The sequence below is a fragment of the Erinaceus europaeus genome, chromosome 9 (genome assembly GCF_950295315.1).
Source record: "Erinaceus europaeus chromosome 9, mEriEur2.1, whole genome shotgun sequence".
In the NCBI taxonomy this organism is placed as follows: domain Eukaryota; kingdom Metazoa; phylum Chordata; class Mammalia; order Eulipotyphla; family Erinaceidae; genus Erinaceus; species Erinaceus europaeus.
Genome location: NC_080170.1, coordinates 7390956 through 7413339, shown reverse-complemented (window position 1 = coordinate 7413339; position 22384 = coordinate 7390956). Strand labels below are relative to the sequence as shown.

The 22384-nt window shown below is 57.0% G+C and overlaps 2 protein-coding genes across 10 annotated transcripts in view; both read left to right on the top strand.

Annotated features, from left to right (window-relative positions):
- Nucleotides 1-22384, top strand: part of STK10 (serine/threonine kinase 10) — a 538544-nt gene that overhangs the window by 143979 nt on the left and 372181 nt on the right. The gene's annotated exons all lie outside the window — the stretch shown is intronic.
- The window catches only part of FBXW11 (F-box and WD repeat domain containing 11), a 98905-nt gene that overhangs the window by 52073 nt on the left and 24448 nt on the right, over nt 1-22384 (top strand). For 5 of the 9 annotated variants that reach the window (XM_016187173.2, XM_060197156.1, XM_060197157.1 and 2 more), the window contains 2 exons: nt 10452-10514; nt 13730-13955. In XM_016187173.2, the coding sequence (XP_016042659.1) occupies nt 10452-10514; nt 13730-13955 (289 nt within the window). The remainder of the gene's footprint in view (nt 1-10451; nt 10515-13729; nt 13956-22384) is intronic. The other 4 variants (XM_060197155.1, XM_060197160.1, XM_007520841.3 and 1 more) reach the window with 1 other exon arrangement.

Below are 22384 nucleotides of genomic sequence, written 5' to 3'. Positions count from 1 at the left end.
ATCCAGCAGCTACGGGGACTTTTTGAGGGGGGTGGTGTCTCGTCAACAGTCTGCCAGACGGACAGTGACCGCTGAGCAATGATGCTCACAGACAGACCTGCTGTCCTCCCATGCCATGGGGGGGGGGGGGCAGAGTGTTCTCACACGAGTAGGAAACGGACATTTAAACCGTGTTCTTACGAGTACAAGTGTGAGTGTCTGTGTGCCGTGTGCCGTCTACATAGACCCCACACACATACACACACTGGATTCTGTCACCATTGAGGACGCATTGTTGATGAGATGTGCTGCCCTGATAAGACGCATTCAGAAAATGCTGTTGTTTAAACTAGATGCCACCGACTATAAGAGATTCCACTCTGAGCCATGCAGCAGTGTGGAGGAAAAGGCTTTGAGGACAGACAGCACGCTCTAGGTGTCCTTTCTTTTTTCAAGTAGAATTATTTTATTCTTTTTATTCATTTATTGGCTAGAGATAGCCAGAAATTGAGAGGAAAGGGTGATAGAGAGGGTGGAAGATGGAGACAGCTGCAGTCCTGCTTCACCACTCTTGGAGCTTCCCTCCTGCAGTTGGGGACCAGGGGCTTGAACCCGGGTATGTGCGCTCAACCATTTGTACCACCAACTGACCCCCTTTCCTTTCCTTTCCTTTCCCTGCCCCTCCCCTCCCCCCTCCCCCCCCTCCCCTGCCCCTTCCCCTCCCCTCCCCTCCCCTTCTTATGTGGAGCTGGGACCGTGCACATTTGCGATTTCATCACTACTGGGCTGACTCCTTGATTCATTTGTGTGACAGAGGGGGACAGCAGTGGAGCTTCCCCACCGTGGAGTTGGGGTTTGGCCCCTGACCAAGCACACGGCCAGGTTTATGCCCCACTGGGTGAAACAGCTTCCAGCCCCTAAGCAGACATTTCAGACCATAAAGGGTTGCAACCTGCCATTTGAATAGCATCAAGTTCATATTCTAAAATATGAATCCTGACTCTCACTTCATATAAAAATCAGTGTAGAGGATTTGTAAACAAACATAAAAGGTTAGATTTCCCCGATTCAAGCCCCCGGCTCCCCACCGGCAGGGGAGTTGCTTCACAGGCCGTTGACGCAGGTCTGCAGGTCTGTCTCTCCCGCTCTCTGTCTTCCCTTCCTCTCTCCATTTCTCTCTGTCCTATCCAACAACGACAACATCAATAATAACAACAATAACTACAACAATAAAAAGAGCAACAAAAGGAAAAAATAGTAAGAAAGGGAAAAATGGCTAAATTATATTCCCTGAAAATGAATCCTTCAAGAGAGACCATGGAAAGACTAGAAATAGGCCATGGCCTTGAGAGGATCCCTTTCGCGTGAGCACATTTGGAAAGTACGTGAGAGCTTACAGTGAGTTTTGACGCGTCAGTGTGCAGAACCGTTCAGTTGAACCAATGGTCACAAGCTTTAAACTATCTTTACAAAAGAAGATACCCAAGTGGCTAATAAATGAAGCAGATGTGCCCAGTATCATTTTGTCACCAGAAAAATGGTGATTAAAAACCATAGAGAGGTAGTGTGTGTGTACCCAGTGGATAGTTCAAAGAAAGACAGAACCTGAATATTCCATAGCTGGTCAAGACTGATGTAAGCCTCGTGCACAGGTAGGAGCCCTGAGAAAAGTGGCCCCAGACTCCGTGACTAGCTGGACTCCCAGGAGGCGAGCTGACAGACTGGCAGAACTATTTCAGCCGCCCACGGAGGGAGTGATGCGTGTGCCCAGAGAACTGGGGTGAGTGAATCATTCCAGGATGATAGACAGCAAAGTGCGTCACCTGTGGCTCTCCCTAAAATTCTCTGCATAGGGACATTCTGTAGAAGTGGGACTCAGGAGTGATCTAGTCCCAGTCCGTTTATGCAGAGCTCAGAAAGGGGGCATACTGCCTCTGTGGAGGTATTTGTGTGATCTTTTTAAAAAGATTTCTTTCTTTCCTCAGAAATCCCCTCCCCCCCAATCTATAGGTCTATGGTGATGTTTATTTAGGCTAGAGACAGAAAGCAGTTAATTGAGAGGAGATGGGGAGGGAGTGAGGGAGAGACAGAGACACCTGCAGCCCTGATTCACCGCGTGTAAAGCTTTCCCCTGCAGGTGGAGACCGGCCAGAGGCTTGAACCCTGGTCCTTCTGCGCTCAGTGTAATGTGTGTGTTCAACGGGTGAGCCACCACCCTGCCCTCTGTGACACTAATTTTCTCTTCCCCCCCCCTCTCTCAATATAATGCTCTATAGGATCACAACAGGAGTGCCGCTCCCCACCTTATCCACCACCAGAGTCCTCTGTCCCCAAGAGTCAGCAGCAGCTGCTGTAGTTCTCAGTCTCAGAGACAGGCTGACACACATATTTGCAAGTCATGCATTTCAGTTCTCTAAATTACACATGTGCGTGAAACTGTCTGGTAGTTGTCTGTCACATTACTTATTTCACTGGGCACAGCCACCTCCACATCTGTCCATTTTTGTCCTGAAGGACAGACACCATTTTTTCTTTTTTAATTACAGAGTGATACTCCCAAAAGTATATATTTCTGTGTTGATATTTAAATAACGTTTACAGTTGCGGGATCAGACGGGGAGCTAACAATCCAATTTTTTTTTGGGGGGGGGTTGGTTTTAACACTAGTTAAACACTTCTTACTGTATTGCAATTCAGTAGGAATGATTCTTACAAAGGACCAAGATGGCAGCTAGGAGGTGGTGCAGTGGGTAGTGCTCATCTCTCAGGCCTGGGGTTCTGAGCGCTGCCAATTTTTTTTTCCTCTTCCTCTCTTCTTCATGCATCAGTCAGGCAATCAGTCAGTGTCCAAGTGTCGCCCAGGGGCTCAAGTCTGGGGCCCTGCGCACTGGAATGTGTGTGGCCAGCCAGGAGCACCGCTGCTGTAATTAAAAGTAAAAGGACTTGGCTGCGGGCTGCATAAAGGACTTTGCTGTGGGGCGGCTGGGGCAGGTTTAAACAAATCAAGGTTTATTAGGGCAGCACAGAGGTATGGGACCTATATTTTAGGCACTGCAAAATAAGCGGTTATCAGCAGAAGTTAAGAATATGCTAGGCCAGGGAGTTGGGTGGTAGCGCAGCGGGTTAAGCGCACGTGGCACAAAGCGCAAGGACTGGTGTGAGGATCCCGGTTCAAACCCCCGGCTCCCCACCCGCAGGGGAGTCGCTTCACAGGTGGTGAAGCAGGTCTGCAGGTGTCTGTCTTTCTCTCCCCCTCTCTGTCTTCCCTTCCTCGCTCCATTTCTCTGTCCTATCCAACAACAGCGGCATTAATAATAACAGGAGTAACAAGGGCAACAAAAATGGGCAACAAATAGCCTCCAGGAGCAGTGGATTCGCAGTGCCGGCACCAAGTCCCAGCAATAACCCTGGAGGCAAAAAAAAAATAAAATAAAAGAATATGCCAGGCCCATAAAGTCCACGAGCTAGTCACCAAAAGTGTAGCCCCACGAGATAAAGGATGGCTGTAGGGGAGTCTTAAAGAGTTTACCGGCTAGCTGAGTCACACGCGCACAGTTCCCAGGACAGGCAGTCATGACGGACACCTCGAACACCTCAGCCGAGATCCGTCTGACCAGGAGCAGCGGCAGGGGCCAAAAAGGACCGGACTCCTGGCTGGCTGTCCCTCAAGCCCTGTGTGGTTGCGTGCCCTGTCGCCAGGCTGATGTCAGCTGGGTGCCGTGTGTGTCCAACTTGTCGGTGGGCTGCGTCACAGTGGGCCACCACCCGGCCCCTCCCCGTGCACTCTCTTTTTCTTTCATTTTTCCAGAGAGACAAGGAGGGACACCACAGCACTGCCCGCGAACCTTCCCTGTGTGTGGCCGGGAGCTGGATCCTCCCTGCAGCATCCCTGGCTCCCTCGCTCCTGGATGCCAGAGTAGGGTGGCCGTCCCTGCAGCATCCCTGGCTCCCTCGCTCCTGGGTGCCAGAGTAGGGTGACCGTCCCTGCAGCATCCCTGGCTCCCTCGCTCCTGGGTGCCAGAGTAGGGTGGCCGTCCCTGCAGCATCCCTGGCTCCCTCGCTCCTGGATGCCAGAGTAGGGTGGCCGTCCCTGCAGCATCCCTGGCTCCCTCGCTCCTGGGTGCCAGAGTAGGGTGACCGTCCCTGCAGCATCCCTGGCTCCCTCGCTCCTGGGTGCCAGAGTAGGGTGACCGTCCCTGCAGCATCCCTGGCTCCCTCGCTCCTGGATGCCAGAGTAGGGTGGCCGTCCCTGCAGCATCCCTGGCTCCCTCGCTCCTGGGTGCCAGAGTAGGGTGGCCGTCCCTGCAGCATCCCTGGCTCCCTCGCTCCTGGGTGCCAGAGTAGGGTGACCGTCCCTGCAGCATCCCTGGCTCCCTCGCTCCTGGGTGCCAGAGTAGGGTGACCGTCCCTGCAGCATCCCTGGCTCCCTCGCTCCTGGGTGCCAGAGTAGGGTGGCCGTCCCTGCAGCATCCCTGGCTCCCTCGCTCCTGGGTGCCAGAGTAGGGTGACCGTCCCTGCAGCATCCCTGGCTCCCTCGCTCCTGGGTGCCAGAGTAGGGTGGCCGTCCCTGCAGCATCCCTGGCTCCCTCGCTCCTGGGTGCCAGAGTAGGGTGACCGTCCCTGCAGCATCCCTGGCTCCCTCGCTCCTGGGTGCCAGAGTAGGGTGACCGTCCCTGCAGCATCCCTGGCTCCCTCGCTCCTGGGTGCCAGAGTAGGGTGGCCGTCCCTGCAGCATCCCTGGCTCCCTCGCTCCTGGGTGCCAGAGTAGGGTGACCGTCCCTGCAGCATCCCTGGCTCCCTCGCTCCTGGATGCCAGAGTAGGGTGGCCGTCCCTGCAGCATCCCTGGCTCCCTCTCTCCTGGGTGCCAGAGTAGGGTGGCCGTCCCTGCAGCATCCCTGGCTCCCTCGCTCCTGGGTGCCAGAGTAGGGTGGCCGTCCCTGCAGCATCCCTGGCTCCCTCGCTCCTGGGTGCCAGAGTAGGGTGGCCGTCCCTGCAGCATCCCTGGCTCCCTCGCTCCTGGGTGCCAGAGTAGGGTGGCCGTCCCTGCAGCATCCCTGGCTCCCTCGCTCCTGGGTGCCAGAGTAGGGTGGCCGTCCCTGCAGCATCCCTGGCTCCCTCGCTCCTGGGTGCCAGAGTAGGGTGGCCGTCGAGGGTCCTCCTGTGACAGGCTCATGTCTCCTTTTCCCCAGTGCAGGCCTTTGACCTGTCAGGGATCCACTTCCCCACCATGGGTTGGAAACGTTTAAGTTGACCGGAAAGAGTGTCAGGCTGGACTAAGGGACTGGAGGAGTTGACAGTAGTACCATGACGGCTTGCTTCCCACAGCCAGATCTTGTGTTATGTGTTGTTGTTGTTGTTTTTATTATTTTTTTATGTTTATTTTCTTTTTTGCTGCCCTTGTTATTCATTGTTGTTGTAGTTATTGTTGTTATTGCTGCCGTTGCTGTTGGCTAGGACAGAGAGAAATGGAGAGAGGAGGGGGAGACAGAGAGGGGGAGAAAAAGGCAGACACCTGCAGACCTGCTTCACTGTCTGTGAAGCGACTCCCCTGCGGGTGGGGAGCCAGGGTTCGAACCGGGATCCTTATGCCGGTCCTTGCGCTTTGTGCCACGTGCGCTTAACCCGCTGCGCTACCGCCCGACTCCCCTGTTACGTGTTTATCTGCAGAGTCCATGGCCAGTAGTTGGTGCAGGACCTGACCTAAAACACAAACTAATTTCCCCTCGTCTCTAACTGGATTTGAGACTCCTTTTATGACCCAGCATGCCCTGCCATGGTTTGGTGTGTGTGTGTGTGTTCCATGAGAAATTGAAAATAGTTTACAATCCTATATAGGATAGAAAGTTGAGATTTATCTAATGAATAAGTTTTCTTTTGGGGGGGGGGGCTATTATCTTTAACGAGAGCACTGCTCAGCTCTGGCCTGTGGTGGTGCGGGGGTTTGAACCTGGGATTTTGGAGACTCAAGCATGAGAGGCTCTTTGCTTAACCATTATGCTGTCTACCCCTGCCATGGCTCTTTTTTTTTTTTTTTTTTCCAATCGGTCTGTTAAAGATGGAAAGGCATGTATAAGTTTTTTAAAAAGTATTCCTGACACCTTTTCTTGATGTCTTGAGATTTTACAGAGCAAACTAAAACACTCGCTCACATTCCAGTCTCCCAGGTTTTTGTTTCTGTCTTTCCTCATCCCTCTTAGCCTTTCTGAGTGCCTTTGTAATTCTTAGCCCTGTGGGCAGGGGTTATGCCCCGATCGGGTCTTGTCTGGTGGTCGGAGAAGTCGCAGCCCATGGAGCGATGTCAGAGATGACAGCCAGCCGCCAGAAGCCACCCGGGAACCTGCCGGCCTCGAGCTTCGTGCCTCTTGCCCGGCTGAGCGGGCTTCTTGGACCGCCACTTCCTTTCTGGAGTCCCTGCTTCTGTGACACTGGAACTGCAGAAAGCCGTGAATGAAGCAGACCTCACAGTAGAGATGTGGACATCAGCTGACAGCTTCTGTCAGTCACACAGAATGCTTTCTGGGTCCTTTGCAAGTTCTCCTCCCCGTCCCCCTCTTCCCGGAAATACTTTTTTTGTGAGAAACTCGTTCTGCAAGCGGATTTCACCACAATATCCAAATCACAGAAAACGCATATTCTCATAGTAGGAACCCAGGTGCTCATGAGACTTGTAGCGGCTGTGTCTACTTTTTCTCCTTTCTCCTTGTCCCTCCCTGCCCCGCCCCTCCCTTCCTTTGCTTTTTCTAAAAAATAGAGAAGCAGGGAGAGAGAGAGAAAGAGTGTGTGTGTGTGTGTGTGTGTGTGTGTGTGTGTGTGTAAGAGACCACCCAGCCCTGAAGCTGTGAGTGCTGTGGGGCCAGATGCAAACCCCGGTGGCCTGAGGGGGGCGCTTCTGAATGAAGTCTGCTTTGTGGCTCCTTTGGGGGAAGGTGCGCCACTGGGCATCCTGGGACGATGGAAGCAGGTGGGCCAGTGGGCGCTTCTGCCTCAGTGGGAAGAGGGAGAAGTTAGGCCCTGCTCTGAGCCTTGTTTCCCATGAGTCACAGAAGTGCTGGGTCCCCCGGTGTGAAGCACCACGCCAGCAGGCTCACTGTTTGCAGAGCAGCTGACCCTCCCGCCCCTTCTCCTGACGCTCACTTCCTCTGTGAGCTCTGGGCCTGGGTAGTCCTGGAACCCGTGCTTGGGGCAGAGCCCTTCCTGCTGGCACCAAGCCCCTCCATACCAGGGCTGCTGCTGCTGCTGCTGCGGGGGCCGGCCCCGCACCCCTGCACACACGCACTGGCACCGCCCCGAGAGCTGCCACCCCTACTCTGCGCTTTGCTGCTAGACTGCGTCTGGTCTGCCTTTGAGAATCCGAGGGAACTTGTGGGTCCTCTTCTGGGATGGAGTGCGTCTGCACACACTGCCCTCCGTGGACTAGCCCTGGGCTCTGCAGCAAAGTGCTCGCCGCCTCCCTGACCCGCTCACATGTGTCCACAGTGAGACCCGTCTGCATGTGTGACAGGAGCCGTAGGAGGGGAGAGGGGAGGGGGGGCAGAGAGAAAGAGGGAGGGAGGGAGAGGGAGAGAGAGAGAGGGAGAGAGAGAGAGAGAGAGAGTGAGGTGTGTCTTTCCAGGGAGTCAAGTGTGTGTCTGGTGGTCTGACATCCTGTTAAAACACCACCACAGTCACCACACCCGAGACCCCACCTCCAGTCTGGGGCACTGCAGCCGGCCTGCCCTCTGCAAGGCCCCTCAGGCAGGAAGGGGCTGTCATAGGTACTTCCTGGTGGTCGTGGGAGGAGACACGGTGCCGAGAAGGGTGGGAAGTGAATAAGCCAGGTTGGTATTTCAAAGAACTTTCCTTCCCAGAAGGAGGACTGAGCCCAGCCCGGGCCTGCCGAGGGGAACCACCCCCAGCTCCGTGGGGCAGGCCCATTGTTCTCCCGGACCTCACCCTCCACCGGCCCTTTTGACTTTTTCCCTGTCGGGACCGTGTGATTCACGATGCTCAGTGACATACGTGACCCATTTCTCTAATCCCTAGCGGCTGCATATTGGAACCAGACATGTCAGAAGTTCTTTGCCGGCTCTGTAGTTCTGACTCGGCCTCCAGGGGTGTCTTGCTAAACCGGGGTAAACGCAGATAGCGGGTCAAAAGGCCTTTGAGGGTACATTTTGTGGGAAGGCCAGGAGTTACAGAGTAAATCTGTCACGGAATCTGATGTCATCACTGGAGCTGGAGAGAGCAGGTCTGACGTGGAGCGCTTTACACCTCGGAGAGAGGTGCCCTTCAGATGCCTGTGTATCTTGCGAGAGGCCTCTACTCCACACAGCTGCGCACACACACACACCCAGTGAGTAGTAGAGGGGGCCCTCCTGCGAGGCACAACAGTGTCCTGGGGAGGTGGACACCGTGTGCCCACTGCAGGCCTCCGGACTTCTCTCACTGCTGATGCTGGGGTTCACTGTGGACTCACCCTGGAACTCGGCACCCCCCTTTTGTGGGACAGAAGTCGAGGTGACTAGAGTTAAACGTGGCTCCTGTAAGAGAACTTTGTATCCTTGCCACACTTCAGTCTACAGCCCGGGGTGGGGACAGGAAGGCACTCACCCCAAGCGGGCACTTCCTTTGTCTCCCAGAATAACCCTGGCGGAGTGGGAGGAGGAGTTCGAGCCACCGTGTGCCCAGGCCTTGGAAGGCGCTACTGTTGAAGGGGTGTCCTTGGCAGGCACGCTTGGGAAATCAGGATATTAGCCTATTTTATATATATAAAAAAAGATGTATTTATTGATTAACACCACAGAAAGGTGGGAGGGGAGGGGAGGGGAGCGGGGGGGGAGAGAGAGAGAGAGAAGGGGAGGAGACACACCAGAGCATCACTCTGGCACATGCTGTACTGGGGATTGAACTTAGGACCTCATCCTTGAGAGTCCGACTCTGTGACCACCGCAACACTTCCTGGCCCACTGGGTATTAAAGTAATTTAAAGCAGCTCTGACGGCCCTCTGTGTTCCTAGTAAGGTGTGTGTGTGTGTGTGTGTGTGTGTGAGAGAGAGAGAGAGAGAGAGAGAGAGAGAGAGAGAGAGAGAGGGAGATGTGAGCACTCTTTCTCACCAGTTGCTCTTTGTTGAGCCCCCGACACCCCATTTCTCAGCGTCTTGAGCCCCAGTGCCTCTGGCAGGACTCCTCAGCCCAGTGCAGCCTGGCCGCCTGTCTCAGGTGTGCGTGGTGGGGTCTCTCCACCCTGTCCACGGTTTGCCGGGGCTGTGCGTCTTCCTCCGCTTCTGTCAAGTCTTCAGAGTGCACATAGCTGCTATTTTTATCACACGAGCTGCTTCCTCCCCGGCTGTATAAATAAACACTTCTGTTTGGGGGTGAATGCGAGGAAGAATTAGACTCCGGCTCCCTGGACAGCTGTCTCTCTCCAGTGACCTGCAGTGCCCCCCCCCCCCCCACTCCATGAGTTGGGGGGAGCTGGCAGGGAGCCAGGCCAGCCGGGTTCTGACCCCAGGCGGGCAGCACCCCTCTCTCGTGCTCCTCGGGGTGCCAGGAGACACTGCAGTCAGTGTCATGTCCCCGGCATTCTGCCTGCGTTTCCTTGGTGGCCAGGATGGCTTAGTGACTGCCTCCCCTCGCCCCTGCACGGTGCCCTCTCTGTGCCTCTCGCCCCAAAGAAAGCTGTTGCTTTACAGTCCCCAAGGCTGCCTGGAGGAAGCCCGGTTTCCGGCAGGTGCGCCCCCCCCCCCCCCCCAGTCACCGTGGTGCCCGGACCAGCCCAGCCGGGGGGTGAGAGGAGCGCTTTTTCCCTCTGTCACCCCACAGGTTCCCCCCCCCCCCCCGCGCTTCCCGGGTTCCTCACCCGCCTTCCTCCAGCGGCTGTTGGCGGTGGGCACCGCAGGCCACCCGGTCCCAGTGTCCCTTAGCTGGTTCACACTGGGGAGAGACTACTGCAGGCTCCTTGCCTGCGCTCTGTGTGCGCTGAGAGGGGCCTCGGACCTCCATGGTACACTCTGTGCCCAGGCCCAGCCCCAGATGTTTCTCTTTGGGGAGGGTCTTAGACTGCCCCCCTGTTCCTTCAGAGCCCCCCCCCCCCCATTAGGACTCCATCTAGCCGCTGGGGGGGCTCCGGTATGGAGAGTTAGTCGTGTGTGGCCTCGAGCTGATGGGCCTCCAGTGAGTGGCCGGGCGCCAGGAAGGAGGGAGGGCACAGCCTCTGTGCAGGAAAGTCCAGGGCAGCCACACTGTCCCTGGCGGGCAGTGTCCTCTTCAGGGACCGCCTGGGGAAACCACCTTGCAGGGGTGGGGGAGGCCGTTTCTGAACACGCAGTCGGTACGGGTGGGCCACCCGGCTTGGCTCCCGTCCCGTCCCATCCCAGCGTGTGGGTTGGTGTCCTGCTCTCCAGTCTGGGTCGGCACGGTTGCGTTTTGAAGTAGCTGTTTAGGATTTGCGAAACTCGGCATCATTCCAATAACCTGTTTTTCCCCCCCTTAGAACACTTCAGTTATGGAGGATCAGAATGAAGATGAGGCCCCCAAGAAAAGTACAGTTTGGCAGGTAGGAACCATGGCGCCCAGATAAGATAGCACCCGGCCCCCCGGCCCCACCTGGACGCAGGCGCGTGGGCCGGCTCTGGGCTTCCTGTCAGCGATTTTGCGCATTTCAGCATCTGCTCCTCAGGGCCCGAGGCAGCTGGGCGCTTGCACACACGGATGACGAGGTGGCGGCGGCGGCTCCAGAGGCCCCGGCGGTGGTGTCTTCTGTCACCTGAATGGCCCAAGGCACTGAGCTGGGCACCGGTGACTGCCACCCGGGCCTCCCCTCCTGTTGGCTCGCCTTTGCCTGGTGCCTTTTAGACTCGGTGTCCGCCTCCCTCGCTTCTGTTGGAGTTTGCCAGCTCTCCTGCAGACCCTGCTGGTGGGCGCGTGCACTTGGTGCGTGTCGGGGCCCGCAGAGAGCGTTTCATGGTCTGCTGTGTTTGTTGACCACTGCACCGGGCTGTCAGGAGAGTCGCGGTGCATTTTTGCACAGGAAGACGTGGAAAAGCACGCCATGGTTTTCCCGACAACCCAAGAGTATTTTATTTTTTTTTTCCCATTGTGAATACCCAAAGGCAAAATGGATCTAAATCCAAAGATTGTTGAAGACATTAAGGAGTGTTCTCTGGGCCTCATCTGCAATCAGAGAGAGAGAGTGGGAGAGAGGGAGAGGGAGAGGGAGAGAGAGAGAAGCCATGAGGCAGGGCAAGCACAGTGCCAGGAGACTCCTCTGGGCCCAGCAACGGGCGGAAGCAGAAGCAAGAGGCGTGAGCAGGCCGGGCGGCCTCCCCCCCGTCACGCCAGAGCCTGGCGGTGGCTGTGTGGTGCCCCTGGGCCCGCCGCATTTCTGGACACCCGGCCCTCCGCTTCCCACCGTCTGTCTCCCACCCACGAGGCAGTGGCGCCCCGCAGCCCTGGGGAGGCTCGACGAAGCAGGGAACCTCCGCTTACCCAGGGAGGCGAAGGGGGTTTTGAAAGCGCTTGGTCGCCTGCGGAGCCCTGACCGCATTCGAGTTGTTCCCATGGTCACTTCTAAGCTGCTCTGAGAGCGGCTGTCCTGGCTGGTGATGAGAAAAGAGGGAGCAGGGAGGAAAGAGAAGCACACAGCCTTTCTTTCTCAGAATTAGTCACTTCCCGGGCTTCCTGCATCTGCCTTTCCCTCCGACTCCAAGCGGCCCCGCCACACAGCTGTGTCTGTGTCAAGTTCTGCATTTTGCCTGTGTTCCTTGATGCCATTTCCTGAACCCATTCTCTTGCTGTTAAAGCCTTACTTTATAACCTTAAGTTTAGTGGCTGCACTATAATGTTCTGTGTCAATGTATTGGGTTGTCAGAAAAGCCAGGACGCGCTTTTCTACGCGAAAATGCCTCATGACTTGTCCGACACCCCATATAATCCACTTTAGCCCCCAACCTGGGACTGCTTCATTATTCCTAGCCTTTCTTAGTTTCCTTATGCTTAAAGGAGCAAAGATGTCCCTCAGATTCACAGCCGAGAAGCTCCACCTCGCCTCTTTTTATCTGCCTTGTTCTGTTTCTGTATTTATCTACTCTGCGTGTATTTATTTTCACCCATCACCTGGCGGCTGTTCTGAAGCCTGGTACCCTGGGTCTGCTGAGCCAACAGTCACACCGCGACTCTCTGTTCAATGCTGCCCCCTGGTGGCGCCTGTTGTTGGTGCAGTCTCCTCTCCACCGTGCAGGGGTGGTAAGAGAACTGGGGTGGGAGAGATGAGCCTTCCAACTGCACTCCAGACACTTGTGAGCTCTTCCAGGGAAGGCCAAAGCCTCCCGGCTGTTTCCACGGCACCTGCCACCTGGGCTGGCCGAGTTCACACGTAGTCAGGGGAAGTGCTGAGAAGGGAAGGCCACCTCATTCTGTCCCTGAAGCGTTTCTGTCTGACCTGGCACCTGTTGGGGTCGGCGGCCAGTGTGAGGCCGCCCCCTAGCTGTCAGGATCCGCCTGCAGGCTGCTCCCCACCCCACCCCACCCGCAAGGCCCACGGTGTCCAGAGTGGCCCGCAAGCACATCAAGGCCGTGTCATGTTTTGAACAGGGAGGTGACTTGGCGTCCTTACAGATCCACAGGCCCCTCCTCCTGGGCCACGTTCACAGCTCTGCCGCGAGAGACAGGGGAACTAGAGGAGAGAGAGCACAGCCCCACTCCACAGTTGATGATGGAGCCCAGCCTGGGCCTCCTTCCTGGTGAAGTGTGAGCTCTACACCCCCCCCCCCCCCGATTTTCATAAGTGCTTTTGTCCAGATGCAGTGTATGTAGTTTTTTTTTAAATGTTATTTTAAATATAGATTTATTTATTTACTCCCTTTTGTTGCCCTTGTTTTTCATTATTGTTATTGATGTCGTCGTTGTTGGATAGGCAGAGAGAAATGGAGAGAGGAGGGGAAGACAGAGAGGGGGAGAGAAAGATAGACACCTGCAGACCTGCTTCACCGCTTGTGAAGTGACTCCCCTGCAGGTGGGGAGCCGGGGGCTCGAACCGGGATCCTCACGCCGGTCCTTGCCCTTTGCGCCATGTGCGCTTAACCCGCTGTGCTACTGCCCGACCCCCATGTCTGTAGGTTTAATTCTCTGAAAAGCACACTGGCTTTATGCAGGGCGGATCAGGGTGAGTGAGAAGCACAGTTAGCACGGGCTTCCCGGGCCCCTTCCCCACAGGTGACCCGCAGGAGATCTGGGCCGGGCCTGTGAGTGAGGAGCCCTGGAGGCAGCCTGCAGGCATTTAGGACTGGCTGAAAGGAACCTGCTAGATGGAGGACCCCCCCCCCCCCATAAACCCACGGCTCTCTGGGCCGCCTGGTGCCTGAGAACCACTGGCCTAGCTGAATGGTGGGTGCTCCCCGGCCGATGGGCGGGTCTGAGACCCACACCTCCTAGTCAGTCAACGGCCACGTCGCCAGGCCGAACAGCTGGTCTCGGGTCTCCAGCACCGGCCTGGTGGCAGCGTGGCCTCAGAACGAGCGACAGGGAGCGGGGATCTCGGCTGGCAGCCGAGTGGCATCATCAGAAAGAGCCTGAGGACACAGGCCCTCGAGCTCATTGTTAGTTAGCCGCCCTGACGAATGAATCGGATGTGTGGGGTGTCGGGAGAACGGGCACTTTAAGGCTAAATGCAGCGGGCGAGGGGGGCACATGTTGCGGATGAAATGCCGCCGGCAAGGCCCCTTTCGAGGCCGAGCTGACGAGTCCCGGTCTGTGCTCCGCTTTCTGCCGTAGATAAGCAATGGTACGCCGTCCGTGATCGTCTCCAGGAAGAGGCCCTCGGAAGGAGACTACCAGAGGGAGAAGGATTTGTGCATCAAGTACTTTGACCAGTGGTCCGAGTCCGATCAGGTGGAGTTTGTGGAGCACCTGATTTCACGGATGTGTCACTACCAGCATGGACACATCAACTCGTACCTGAAGCCCATGCTGCAGAGGGACTTCATCACCGCACTGCCAGGTAACCACACCCCTGCCCCCTGGGGCCACGCCCAGCCAGGCGCAGGGACCCCCGCGCCCCCCGCCCCCCAACACACACGATCCCGTCCCCGGCGCTTGGTGTTGGGAGCCTCCGGCACGCTCTGTGACTGGCGGCCTCGGTCACTGCTCAGCCCGCGTGCCGCGTGCCGTGTGCCAGTGGAGTGTCCATCCTGCCTTCTGCCTTTGTAAGTGGCTTTTGTTCAGAGCCAGGGACGGTTTTTCCTGCGGGTCGGTCAGGGGAGAGTTCCAGTGGAGCAGAGTATAAAAGGAGGGTTCTGGTGTCTTCTGCTGCCCGCCACCAAGCACGGGGTCCCGCCATCTGACGCCAGGCCAGGGGGGCACGGAGGCCGTGCTGAGCACCCGGCGCCCGCAGTTGACGCCAGTGTCCCTCCTGGTGGTGTCCACCCGGCCAGTGTGGACAGACGCGTGCAGCCTGTGCCCACCATCTGCAGCGGCATCCAGCGTGCCGTGTCCCCCCGCTCCCGGAACCGTCATCCCCCGTGATGGCTTCTCACTCATCCCTTCTTTTCTCCTTGTTTCTCTTGTGTTTCTTTTTAAGTTTAAACTTGGCCACCGGAGCTTGGTGTGATCGGCAGTTTGGGGGTTGCCCTACCGAGGGAGGGGCTCCCCTATCCAGGGGGAATCCAGTGCTGTGGCCCCCAGCCTGCCCTTCCTGTTACCTGTCCGTGGTCACACTGGACTCCCACCTTCTGGGTGTTGCTGCAGCACACGGGGGTGGGGGGGGCGGGGACCCCGGGCTGCACACGGGCAGGCCAGCTCCTGGTTTCCCGTCTGTCTTCCAGAATGGACGAGCCTGCCTACTGTGGGGGCAAGAAGGGGCAGCGTGAGAGCCGGACAGAGGGGCTTTCACAGTGACACAGCCCTGTCTAGAGCCGGAGGGCTTGCCTGCTGAAAGGTTCCTAGGCGTCTGCTAGGCCTCTTCCTGGGAAGCATCGATGTAGGAGGGGGCACCAAAGACCCGAGAACCTTCTGGAAAGGTCCTGGAGCGCACCCTGGGGTGGGGGTGTGTGGGGTGCTGGCTCAAAAGCGAGACCGACATCACTTGGAGTTAAGACTCTGGAAAATGCCTTAAACTGGCCTAAGTGTAAATTGACAGACCAGCCCGCTGCTGTTTACTTTTAATTATACCAGAGCAGGGGAGATGCTTTTAATTGAGGGGCAGAAGGAAGATCATTGGGGAGTTTCAGGCGGTACCAGAACCCAACCCCCAGAGGCTGGTTTGTTTGTTGGCTAGTAAAGTTGGCCTTCGTACTTGTTCCCAAATCTGACTTTGGGTTTCTGTCTGCTTCCTGCTAGTTCACTCTTCCCTCTGGGTGCCAGGCAAAAATCCCCTCCCGTTCGCAGATCGCCCACCAGGTGGCGCTGCTGCCGTTCCCAGGAGTTCATGATTTCAGCCTCTCCTCCCAGGCAGACCCTTCTGGGGCCCCGGGCGGTGGCGGAGGGGAGCCGGAGCCGGAGCCGGAGCCGGGCCGATGAACATGTGTTCCGTATATAAACATGGTTAGCATAATTGCGGACGGTTCCGTTTTCATCACAGGGAATCCTAAGGCTTTGTCCATACATATCTCCGTGGAAGCAGAATGTTGTGGGATTGTACATTACACGACGTGAACGGGCCCTGTTGGCCGGGGCACGGAAATATTTTTGTTCCAGCGCTTATTAGTCTTAACAGGATTTGATCGGAACATATATACACGTGTCAGTACGGATCAGGCCTCTGAGTAGGATAGCTGGGGACAAGCCGGCCAGCCTCCGGCTGTTTGGTGTCTGGTAGGTGGGGGATCCCACCCGTTATTAGTTCAGCATCCGGGGGGGACGTCGGCTCTTAAGCTTGGCAGTGTGGGGGGCGGAGGATGGCCGTCGCCGTCGAGGACCTGAGATGCAGCTCGCGCTGGGAGCCCGCAGTCAAGGCTGCGAAGCCCCATCCCGAGCCTTGACTTTCTCACGCTCACTGCAAATGCTGTACCTGTCAGCGTAGGGGGAATGGAAAATGTTTGTGGTCTCTGGCAACCTTCGGTTCAGTGGAAAAAGTGATAATTATGATATGCTTTTCTTAAAGCCCGGTCATGTTTAGTCTGCACCGTCAGTTTCTGCAAGCCGCGTTTGCGGTTCCGAGAACTGGCGCTCGCAGGCAACTCAGACTGTTTGCAGTTCGCGCTTCCAAAGGGGCAGGAAGCATCAGCGACACGCCTGGTTGGTGTGGAGCCGCTCGGAACCCCCAGGCCGGGAGTGTGGGTGCTGGGTGCTAGGTGAGACAGGCCCCCGGTGCGGGCCCAGTCTCTCGCCGAAGAGTGTGGTGGGCCCCTTCCGTAGCCCCCTCTGCCCTGCCCGAGCCAGCTGTGCAGGACTGATGGCGGCGGTGCAGGTGCGGGGGGGGGGGGGGGGGGGGCACACCTGGTCCCCAGGGCCATGGGGCTCCTTGCCAGGGAGGCGAACACTCCACCCACCCGTTTCCCGGTGAGTGATCCGTCGGGGGCACTGTCCAGCGCTGGGGTGCCCCTGCCCCGTGGAGGCTGCCCTCCCGCGTGGGGTCCCCATCAGATGCCTGTGCAAGGTCTCTGCCTCGGGTGGGGAGAACGGGGGCGGGGGCGGCGGGGAAGGACTCTTCCCTACAGCTGCTCTTCGACCGCGTGTCTGAAATCGTGATTGGGCAGCTCTGCCAAAGTTCTCTCCAGACCTTCGCCGAGCCGAGCCGAGCCGAGCCGAGCCGAGCCGAGCCGAGCCCCAGCAGTACTTGCCCAGCCCGGCCGCCACGGCCTTTGGGACCTTGCACTCCGAGACTGAGGCCGTCTGCGTGCTGCTCGGGGAAGGGGGTGGCCCCGGGAGGTGGGGGCTCGGCCACGACGGGGTTAATGGGAGCCTGACCCCTGAGCCAAGCAGGCACAGCCCCGGGGACCAGCTCTTTGTCCTTGGTGAGCTGGGGACCAGAGCGCCATGTGGTGGCATGACACCCGGGGTGTCCAGGAAGAGGGGTCCCTGTTTCTCTCCTGGCGTCTAGGGGGCCGAGGGTCTTATGCTGAACCACAGGGTGGACTGAGGTCGCCAGCGGAGGGTTTGTGGGGGGGGGGGGGGTGTCGAGCAGGCGAGCAGAGCCGGACACCTTCACCTTGCTTACCTGCTCCCCGAGGCCAGGAGGCTCCTTCCGGAAGCAGGGCTGGCACGACCCCAGCCTCAGCGACACCGGCAGGCTGTGTGACTCCATCCCTTTCAAGCATTATTGTCACTCCTAGTTCCTGGGGACGGGATGCAGAGAGGGACTGACTTGCCTCAATCCCAGGCACCTGGCACGGCCAGATGATGCGATTCCCATGAGACGGAGGCTCCTGCTTCCTAGGGCGACTCAGCTGGCCCCCGTGGAGCTGGCCTGGTGGCCTTTGACAGAGGAGGGAACAGACTCTAACGTTGTGGGGAGCGTCGGAGGAGGGAGGGACGAGCCAGAGAGACTACAGGGACACAGCAGTGCTGGCTATGGCGGCCCTGCTTTAAAACACAGACCCGGGGCTGCGCTTACTTTGCACAAGGACCTGTATAAGGAACCAGGTTCCAGCCCCGGCTCCCAGGCAGTGAAGCAGGTCTGCAGGTGTCTCTCCTTCTCTGTCCCTGCTACTTCCTCCTCCCTTTCAATTTCTCTGACGTGTCGAATGACAGGGGAAAGAAAGGGCAGGAAAAGGGCTGCCAGGGTTAAGGGAGCTGGGTGGTGGCACAGTGGGTTAAGTGCACGGATCCGTGTAAGGTTCCCGGTTCGAGCCCCCGGCTCCCCACCTGCGGGGGGAGGGGGCGGTTCGCTTTGCAAGCGGTGAAGCAGGTCTGCAGGTGTGTCTGTCTTTTTCTCCCCCCTCTGTCTTCCCCTCCTCTCTCCATTCCTCTCTGTCCTATCCAACAACGACAACAACAACAACAATAATAATGACAACAACGATAAACAAGGGCAACAAAAAGGGAAAAATACATTTTTTTTTTAAAAGAAAGGGCTGCCAGGGACTGTGGCTTCGTAGTGCTGGCACCGAACTCCAGGTTAACCCTGGAGACAAGAACAAGCCACAGGTCCTCCGCCCCTCGAGTCTGCCTGGGCAGATGAGGACGTTGTCCTGGTCCGAGCGCCCGTTGTCTCAGCTTCAGGAGTCAATGCTAGTGACTGCAGTGTGACCAGAGCAGCTGCTGAGGACCGGGGAGGCTCAGACGCTGCTCCCTGGCTGGCAGCCACCCACTGCTCACACCGCACTGTCTGCCTCACTGGTCAGAGCGCAGAGATACGGCTGGGGGTGGGCTGGGGAGGGGAGGGGATGTGTGGAAGCGATGCAGACCCTCAGGAGTCCCCTGATCTGACACTCAGTGTAGAAGCCAGAAGATGGCCAGACAAGCACCCCCTGCATTGGAGAAGTCCAGAGGAAGAAAGCTAAATCTTAGCCCATGGCTGGAGAGTCTCTGAAGGAAAATGTGATTCACAAGGACAGAGAGGCTGAAATTTAAAATATGGAGCTGTCTGTGAACCGCTGATCCGTGGATTCGGACCTCCTTGGTGTTACTGAGCAAAGACGGAGAGGAGAAAGGGGCTCGTGATCAGACGTAACATGGAATGACAGCCTGGGCCTTCTTCGAGAGTGGATTTGTGGAGACTAAATCTTCTTTCTTTTTTTTTTTTTCCAGTTTCTTTATTGGGGAATGAATGTTTTACATTCGACAGCAGATACAAGCGTTTGTACATGTGTAACATTTCTCAGTTTTCCATGTAATAATACATCCCCCACTAGGTCCTCTGTCATCCTTCTTGGACCTGCACTCTCCCCCCACCGACCCCAGAGTCTTTTACTTTGGTGCAGTACGCCATGAAGACTAAATCCTGGATAACGTGAAATTACCCAAAATGGACAAGTCACCTGGGGCAAGTTGAAAACAAAGACAGTTAGCTGTGTAAACCAGGAGTGCGGAGCACGAAGGTGTCGTGGTGTGGCCACGAGAGAGACCCAGACATTCCCTCTTCGCTGAGCCTCTCGCCGCCCCCCCCCCCCCCACACACACACACACAAGGACGACGGTGGCCTGACAGACTGTAGCGGGACAAAGCTGTGAAGAAGACCGTCTTCTCAGAGACCAGCAGACCTATCGGCCCTGTGGACAGGGGCCATGAGGGCGAGACTCCAGCCGGCCATGCCCAACATGACTGCCGCACAGACTTCTGGTCTAAGGAACTGGAGCAGGTGTGAGCATGAGTGTGTGTGTGTGTGTGGTGTGAGTGTGTATGTGTGGTGAGTGTGAGTGAGTGTGGTGTGTGAGTGTGTGGTGTGTGTATGTGTGGTGTGTGTATGTGTGAGTGTGTATGTGTGGTGAGTATGTGTGTGTGAGTGAGTGTGGTGTGTGTGTGAGGTGTGTGTGTATGAGTGTGTGGTGTGTGAGTGTGTGTGTGAGTGTGTGTGTGTGTGTGTGTGTGTGTGAGTGAGGTGTGTGTGAGGTGTGTGCGAGATGTGTGTGTGGTGTGTGTGTGAGGTGTATGTGTGGTGTGAGTGTGTGTGTGGGTGTGGTGGGTGTGAATATGTGTGTGTGAGCGTGTGTGTGAGGTGTGTGTGTGGTGTGAGCGTGTGTGAGTGTGTGTGAGCGTGTGTGTGTGTGAGAGTGAGTGTGTGTGAGCGTGTGTGTGAGCATGTGTGTGTGTGAGCGTGTGTGAGCGTGTGTGAGTGTGTGTGAGCATGCGTGTGAGCGTGTGTGTGTGTGAGCGTGTGTGTGAGCGTGTGTGTGAGCGTGTGTGTGTGTGTGTGTGTGTGTGTGTGTGTGTGTGTGTGTGTGGAGGGAGGGAGCCACTCTGCTTGCTGTTCTACTCGAGCAGGATTTTCTAGCAGGCTGTTACCTTCAGCCTGAGGGGTGTGAACGGGGTCTTTGTGTTGATGGTGAGCTGCTGCTGCTGTGCTGCGATGGTCAGAAAGTCTTGGGGTCGGGAGTCGGGAGGTAGTGCAGCGGGTTAAGCGCACGTGGCACAAAGCACAAGGACCGGCATAAGGATCCCGGTTGGAGCCCCCGGCTCCCCACCTGCAGGGGAGTCACTTCACAGGCGGTGAAGCAGGTGTGCAGGTGTCTGTCTTTCTCTCCCCCTCTCTGTCTTCCCCTCCTCTCTCCATTTCTCTCTGTCCTATCCAACAACGACGACATCTATAACAACAATAATGAAAAACAACAAGGGCAACAAAAGGGGAAATAAATAAAAATTAAAAATTTAAAAAACAAGAAAGAAAGCAGGCCTTGGGTCCAGGAAGCCAGCTGATGGGATCAAGCAGCCGCAGGGCAGTGGGCACGCACAGTCATCTCCCTTTTCCTCAGGGCCTCACGACTAGACTGGCAGGGCAGGCGGCAGGAGTGTCCCGGGGCAGAGCTGCCCTCTGTGCTCTGAGGACCCGGTGGAGGCCGGGGGCGGGGGGCTCAGAATTGGAGGGAATGGGCTAGACTAGAATATGGGTGCTGTCCTTGGTTCTGACTCACTTCACTCGTCCTCTGAGGATAAGGACGCTTCATCTCCCCCGGCAGTCTGGTGGAGTGCCCCTGGGTTTGCAGGGACAGGATCAGAAGCCGAAAGTGTGAAGGAGAAGGTGAAGCTTGGAAGATGGACAGTGGGAAGGGGCTGTGACCTGCAGCCCACCCTGCCTGGCCTCAACTCTGAACTGGGGGACCTCTGGGGGGGGTGGTACGAGGGGCCTAACTTGCTGTCCTCTCAGAAGCCTGCTGTGATATGCCCACAGCACAGAGGCCGTGTAACTAACCTGACAGCATTCACCGTCAGGAGCAGGAAAAGCCAGTGGTCTCCTCGCAGTGTGGCCTTCAGTGTCCGGTCACAGCTGGAGCTGGGGCGTCAGGTCCCACCCCCACTCAGAGAGCTGCCACGGAAAAGGACTGTGGGGAGTCGGGCCGTAGCACAGCGGGTTAAGCGCAGGTGATACAAAGCATAAGGACCTGCTTAAGGGTCCCGTTTCGAGCCCCCGGCTCCCCACCTGCAGCAGAGTCGCTTCACAGGCGGTGAAGCAGGTCTGCAGGTGTCTATTCCCCCCCCCCCCTTCCCCTCTTCATTTCTCTCCTATCCAACAACGACATCAGTAACAACAGCAATAATAACCACAACAATAAAACAAGGGCAACAAAGGGGAAAATAAATTTTTAAAATGTGTTTAAAAAAAAAAGAACTGTGAGTCCTAGCCAGCAGTGTAAATAGCTGCTCTTAGAGTTAAGAAAACTCATTTGTAAAGCCTTGAAAACAGAGTTTATTCATCTATTAATGAGAGAGACAGAGAACCAGAGACCACTCTGGTCCATGTGCTGAACTGGGGGCCGGTGGGGACACCTCAGGCTTGAGAGTCCCAGGCTTCATCCAGTGCATGGCCTTCGACACCACTGTAGAGCTTTTTAAAGTTACTGGTGAGGGAGAGAGAAAACCAGAGCACGAGGTACTGGGGGTTGAACGTGTGACGTCAGGCTTGAGGGTCTGGGGCTTTGTCCACTGTGCCTCTCCCTGGGCTATAAAGCATTTGTAATCATACCGTCTCGACTCGATACCTTCAAAATAAACACAGAGGTCACGATGCCCGTTTCATACATCGGAGGAGACGGAGGTCCCTGCGCCCCGCCTCATCATCCAGCGAAGACCCATGTGTTGCATGGTGTTGGACCGGCTGGTCTGTGAGCCCAGGGCTCTGATTGGATCATTTCAGGCGGGCGGGAAGGGCAGCTGGTGACAACTGGAGGGTGGAAACCCAGGGAGCAGCGACCATCCCACATTTGTTTTATGGAACTGAGTGGAAGCTGGACCCGAGGTTGGAAAATTCTGGCTGCCCGAGTAGCGTTCCCAGCACTGAGCAGACCGGGCCTGGGATGGCTCTGGGCGAGGACGCGCCTGGGGCCAATAGGGCTGCCAGAGTGAGCTTCCCACTGCCGGGGGGTGAGGCAGAGGCTGAACCCCGGCCCTCCCGGCGCAGAATCACCCCCTGCCCCTTGGAGAGGCAACAAGCTCATGACTCTGAAGTTTCCACTCCCTGGGGAGTAGGCGGTGGGAAGACTGATCAAAAGCACTGACTCTCGGGTTGGGGATTTCTGTAAGCTCCGGGGGAAGGGCTGATGTCTGGTCTGTCCTTGTGTCCTTAGCTCCAGGGCCCCCCAGGCCTCGGGTGAACAGGAGAGGCGGCATGCAGGTGGGGTGCCGGGGCACACGTGGTGGGGCAGGGTGGCGGGTGAGCAGCGTCTGCTGGTGAAGCCTGTGCGCTCGTCTGCAAGAAGTGGCATTTTAAACGGGGCCCACCTAAGAAAGGCTCTGTGCTTACAGCGTCTGGCCACCGCCATTCCCCCTGGAAAGAAATCCAGCCCAGAGCCCAGGAAGCCTGTCTGTCCGTGCCCTCACACTGCCTGGGCCAGGGC